The 6,000-nt window shown below is 38.3% G+C and overlaps 1 protein-coding gene across 1 annotated transcript in view; it reads right to left on the bottom strand.

Annotated features, from left to right (window-relative positions):
* Positions 1–524: 524 nt before the first annotated feature.
* LOC134286154 (uncharacterized) overlaps positions 525–6,000 on the bottom strand; it is a 7,882-nt gene continuing 2,406 nt past the window's right edge. Inside the window, exon 2 of the mRNA XM_062847727.1 lies at positions 525–776. Within this exon, the coding sequence (XP_062703711.1) occupies positions 525–776 (252 nt within the window). The remainder of the gene's footprint in view (positions 777–6,000) is intronic.

Below are 6,000 nucleotides of genomic sequence, written 5' to 3'. Positions count from 1 at the left end.
CCCCTTGACGTGGCATAACTGACCGTCTTCCTCCGACAAGCCCATCAACGCCCGTGCTTCCGCGTTGCCGATCTCCCAGCCGACGTAGTTGCTGTCGCCGAGCTTTTTCAGTGGCGTCTTCAGCTCGCTCACCGTGAGTATCTTCCGACTGGTTCTCACTTGAAAGTGGTCTTCCGCTCTGTGTGGTTGATATGCCGCTTTGATGTCAATGAACAGGTGGAACGTTGGGATCTGGTATTCACACCATTTTTGGAGGATTTGCTGCACAGTAAATCTGGTCTGTCGTCTAGCGGCCGTTGGCGAAATCATCTTGAGAACTTCCCACAAACTCTGATGGCTCGGAAATTCTCACACTCCAACTTTCACTATACTTGTAGATGGAGCTAATAACCCCATCTTTCCACTCCTCAGGTAGCTGTTAAGTCTCTAAGATCCGGACTATTAGCCGGTGCAGGCAGGTGACCAACTTTTCCAGGATCATCTTAATGAGATCAGCAGCTCCGATATCAGCTTTACCAGCTGACTCATTGTTCTTGCACTAATTGGATAGCATCCTTGTCTTCCCTCAACGTGAGAATTGACTCATTATTGTTGCTCCTTGCTGTACTGTTATAGTTATTTCTTCCACTGCCTTGGTCCTCCATGTTTCCGATCCTCACACCATTCAGGTGTTCGCCGTAGTGCTGCTTCCACCTGTTGATAACCTCACGGCTGCCCGTCAAAATGCTCCTTATCCCGGCACGTTTCGGCACGAAACCTTGGCGGCATGCGTTGAACTTCTCTTAGAACACCCGTGTTTTATTGTGGGACGGCGATTTTTCTCCCGGAAGAGGCGGGTCTGCTGGTTCTACGTTCTTTTATATCTTTCCACGTTCTACTGAGTCCCGTGTTGCAGTATTACCAACCCTGGCGGCGTTCTTTTCCTTCAAAATCTCTCTGCACTCATCGTCGAGCCAACCGTTTCTTCCGTTCCGTGCCACATACCTAACGGTGCTCTCAGCTGCGTTGGTGATCGCTGTTGTACTTCAGCACCCAGGTAACCACTAACACTAAGCACTGTTCTGAGCATAATAACGGTCATTGAACAGCTTTTCAGTGCTAAAAAGCTCTTTATAAGCATTCGTAATGCTTATAGGCACTATGAAAAGTAAGAAATAAAATAAGCCCTGTATGCTTATATAAAGCCTACACGCTCTAAAGAAGTTTATCAGTGCTGTGACAGGGCTTGAAGTACATGACGTTTATATCAATCAAAATTGATTTCGACCAAAACAGACTCAAGTCGGTCATGACTAATACATTTTAACATCAATGTTAACGGATCGGGATTGGGGGAACATTATCATTTTTGTTGTCATTCAACGAATGCTGCTAGGAATGCTATTGTTTAAAAGATAATGCAATCTTTCAAGCAAATGTGGTGATTCCAGACATGATTTTCATAGTTCTACAAATTCCAGATCCGGTCGAAAAGCCGTTGCTGAAGAGGAGTTGCAACGTTTTCCGACCATTTGTTTACATATTGCTTTTCCTGCATCTCTTTTCTCCCTGTATTCTTCGTCACCAAATTGACCACTAAATCATCACACTCCCATATCATTGTGAACCGCCGAGATACCCAAACTGTTAGTTTGCATAGTTTAAATACTAGTTTGATCACACTGATTCCATGGTGCATCGGTGGAGCAGATCGAAAACGTAAATGGACTTGGACTTTCGATCAAGAACCCGCGGGACAACAGCTGGAGGAATCTGGGTCATACAGCAAAAAAGTAACTTCAGTGGAAGCAAAAGAATTGAGAAAAGAATAGGAGATAAACAAAATATTTTTTCCTTTTTTCTTCGTCTCACTTTTGACAACTCCCGCTCCAGAGACTTGGTACGGAATTTTGAAGTTGGCCGTATATCAGCCGAATAACGCGCCAAAAGTGGATTTTGAGCAGCTCTATTAGAGAATATAGAAACAACCAGCTCTGTTAGCCAGGTTCTATATTCGACTATATAACCGATTTAATGCCATTTTACGGCTTAATGGTTACTTGGGTAGTCTTCGAAAGGGGCTTCATTGAGCTCGCCCTCGTCCTGTAACTCTGGAACCTGGCTGACGGATTTTGTTGTTCTTTTGTTTCGGGGATAACTCTTTTCGGGTCCTGCAAATGGCACCTCGCTCGCTTCTGCGACTGTTTTGAGTAAGCAGTTGCTTGTGACATTTTTGTCTGACCACCCACGAATGAGAAAGCCTCAGTCTGGGTCTATTTTTGGTACCTTCAGGTTCCCGGTTCTGCTGCTGCCACTGTTGCCATGGAGCTTGTCATTTGAGTAGTTGCATATAGAAATTACAGCCATGGAATAATTTGAAGAATTCATATTTTTGTATTCAAATACTTCATACATTGTAATTAATTTCAAGTTATACTATTTAAGCATATTTACCATGCTTTCGTGAAAAGGATGGACGCTGTTTGTGTCGTTATACATTTTAAAGTTTATGTTCAAGTTTTTATTTTAAATTGATAGATTTTGATATGTCGAAAGGCTGTTGACATAGGTACCCGGGTAGAGGTAAAATACTGACGATCAAAACATGATATTGGTTTGATTGATATAAGAGATAAAAGATTTAAAAATAATATCTGAAAAATGTTCCTGGAACATCTGAACAATATCAAAATTTGATATTTCAAGATCATACAAATAGCTCGCTGCTATTGGCTAGATCTTACAAAAACTTAATATGATTTGATGATGATGTTTCAGGAGTAAATTTTTGATTTTATTTTTAGATCTTTTATCTCTTATGTCAATCAAACCCATATCACTTTTTGATCTCCATATCAAAATATGCTATTATTGAGCTATTTTCCTCTACTCGGGTAAGGTTTTACCTGTGTGGCTTCCATTTTCTGTTTTTTCTCGTATTAGTATTTTTTTTTTTTATATTTGGTCATTTATTAACTCATTTTTATTTTCATAAAATTTTGGCACTGTAACTAAAACCCTTGAATAGGTTTAGAAAAATGAGAGACCACAACACAAGAACAAAAATACTGATCGAATGAGATAAACTAATCGACTATTTTTAATATAAACAAAATACAAACTGTAGCTAACTAAAACAAAAACAAATCATTATTCATCGAGCTTTTCTCAAAATAAAGAAATAAAAACGTAAAGAAAGAACTACTTCACTAATCTGATGATGGGTAGATAGTAGTACAAATAACTCGAACGTCAACCAGACAAAAAAGAAACAAAAATAAATACTCTAACTGAATAGGTTTAATTTTAGTTCAAATAAATTAGTATCATGTTGACATGAGTAAAACGGCAGGAGGCAAGCTACTGCCGCCGTAAGCTTCTAGTTCAGTCTTTCCAGTTCTCACAGTAAAGAGGGGAAATGTCATTTACTGCGATTAGATCACACGCTAAATAAAAGCTAGACGGAACCAAGATCGCGGACCTAACCTAGCACCAGCAGTGCTTCTCGTTGAGTCTATATGTGTTGTGCGCATGGTGTAACTGTTGAGTTTGATTGTAATATCTTATCGATTTTTTACCGAATACTTCTTATTCGATAAATAAGTATATTGAAAACAGAAAAAAATAATAGTGTTACAATGGCTAGCCATGAGGTCTCGCGGAAGGAGAGCTACAAAACGCAGCGCAAGTTTTCCTATTACGATATTATAATTCAGTGCATTGTTTAGATGGAAGTTTTTAGAGTATAGGTTCTATTATGCGAACAAAAAAGAGATAAATACTTATGTATTCATAGTGGGAGCATTCCAGTGACAGTCGGATACAGTTTTTCGTAAAAGTGTTGTATATACCAAGAAGCGGAAGGGCGGTTGAATACCTGACAGAGATAACTGGAATAACTATTTTCCTAGCGGTAGCAGATGTATCTTCGTTCCCGTATGAAATCATTTTCGGTTGATATGACGCGATATGAAAACACAAACAAAATACGTTGGAAACGATATCAAAACAGAGCGTATCAAAAGAAAAGTGTGAAGATTCTTCTGAAAGTCAGAAGAAGTGTGAGTTGGAAGATCGAACGGTTCATACTACAGAACGCATGCTTCAATTTCCGTGAAGCCCCGAACGATTCCAATGTGAATGCTGAACAATTTTGTAACTTTTAAAAAACGAGAAATAAATAACATATCTGCAAGTAGGGGGTACGTTGACGAGTAGTGAGATATCATATCCTTCGGTTATTGAAGTTGTTAAAAATTCATAAGAATCAAGAAAATAATCAGCTACTATATTTTATCTAGTATTGTAAACTTTAACAAAATTACTTAGTGCAAAAGAAGGTATTCTTTCAATCGTCACATTCCACATTATGTGCCTATTTACTCTTCATTTATTGTAATTGAAAGGCATTCACCCGTGAATAACAGTAATGGCTTCCACCGAGTCACCGAATACAGCACCAGGTAAAATTGATTTAAAAAATACCCCAACAGCACCAAGGGACTCTCCGAAAAAAAAATCCCTTCAGGTGAAAAATTCCCGCTCAATTTGCTGTTTCCTCCCGTCGTAGTTGGGCACTCCATTGAACAACACTTTCCGAATATATTAAAATTGAATCTGAAATTTTTATATTCATCCATTTTACTCCACCCGCCGTCGTCGTCGCTACTCCCACCTACCTATATAGAGGTTGAGCTAGAGCACCGCTACTATCACTGTCGTTGCATATTTGATCGTGATAATTTCCGCATGTCTCGGTCTCTTTTGCTCGCCTTTCGCCACCATTCCCGGTTCAAATTGACTAGGGAATAACTATGAGCGTTTGTGTGTGTAGTACCTACAGCAGTTAGAATAGCTGCAACAAGGATACATAGATGTAGCTTTTTGGTTACTAAAGTTTCAAATGCATGTAACGGTCATTTTGAATTTTAAAAGTTATAATAAAAAGTAATAATTTCTAAATAAAACAAACAGGAAAAATTAAAAGTAAAAATATCAAATAAACAACAGTAACCTCCTAAGGCAAACATCCATGGTGAGTTACGTAGATATAAAGTTAAAAACGTAATATGAAGGAAAGAAATTAAAGCCGACAACACTAGTTTACAGCATTTTTGAACTCGGTAAGCTGATGTTCATTTTTGGTGTAGAATCATGCCCTGAGTTCGAAAACGTGAAGGAAAAAAATTACAGTAGAGCGGAAATTTTTTCGACTTTCCATACAAGGTTGATGATTTGAAATCGATTTTTGTTCTATTTTGAAGCAAAGTCACTCACTTCACACATCTCATTCTCGGTAATCAATGCTCCGATTGAGCTGAATTTTTTACTGTAACTCGCTTACATATGATACGTCAAATGAACGTTGAGAAAGAATTTTTAGATTGTTTTTTTCTTATTGAAAAAAATACATTTCTTCATATATTTTTGAAAATTTAGCTAAAATTTAAGGAGATCGTCCCAAAAACTCGCCAATATCTTGAATTTCATCAATCTGACGCAAAACCTGCATTCAGATGATCGAATGGTATTGTATTCTGCTCTTAATTTATGGAAGAAGATTTGAAATTGGTTGAACAAAACGCAAGATATTTGAATTTCCGTAAATTCCATATTTTTAAAAGTTGTAAAACTCGATATTGAGCCAAAACTCAAAAACTGCTCTACTTAAAGATTTTTAAAGCACGGTTTCGAAATCAGTGCTAAATTGTGCTTCAAAAATTTTGGTCGTTGACAGAAGTTCACGACTTTCGTTTTATTTTGTAAACTAGTGCAATTGAACAGAAAAATCCGTTTGCAACGTCTGTTTGTCTGCACCACATCGAAAACATCGCTCTACGGCTAGCATTCCCATTTTTACCTGCAGTCAACACCTGGTGAACGAGGAAGCATTATATTGGGGCGAAAGCGGGGATCAACAGAGAAAGCACTGCTGGTTGCCGTGTTATGTGTGTGTACTGTTGGGTAGTGCATTTTGATTTTTTTTTTTCCAGCTCACTGAGGCAATTGTGGAGTGAATTG

The sequence above is a fragment of the Aedes albopictus genome, chromosome 2 (assembly GCF_035046485.1).
Source record: "Aedes albopictus strain Foshan chromosome 2, AalbF5, whole genome shotgun sequence".
NCBI classification, from domain to species: Eukaryota; Metazoa; Arthropoda; class Insecta; order Diptera; family Culicidae; genus Aedes; species Aedes albopictus.
This window is presented reverse-complemented; position numbering and strand designations above follow the sequence as displayed.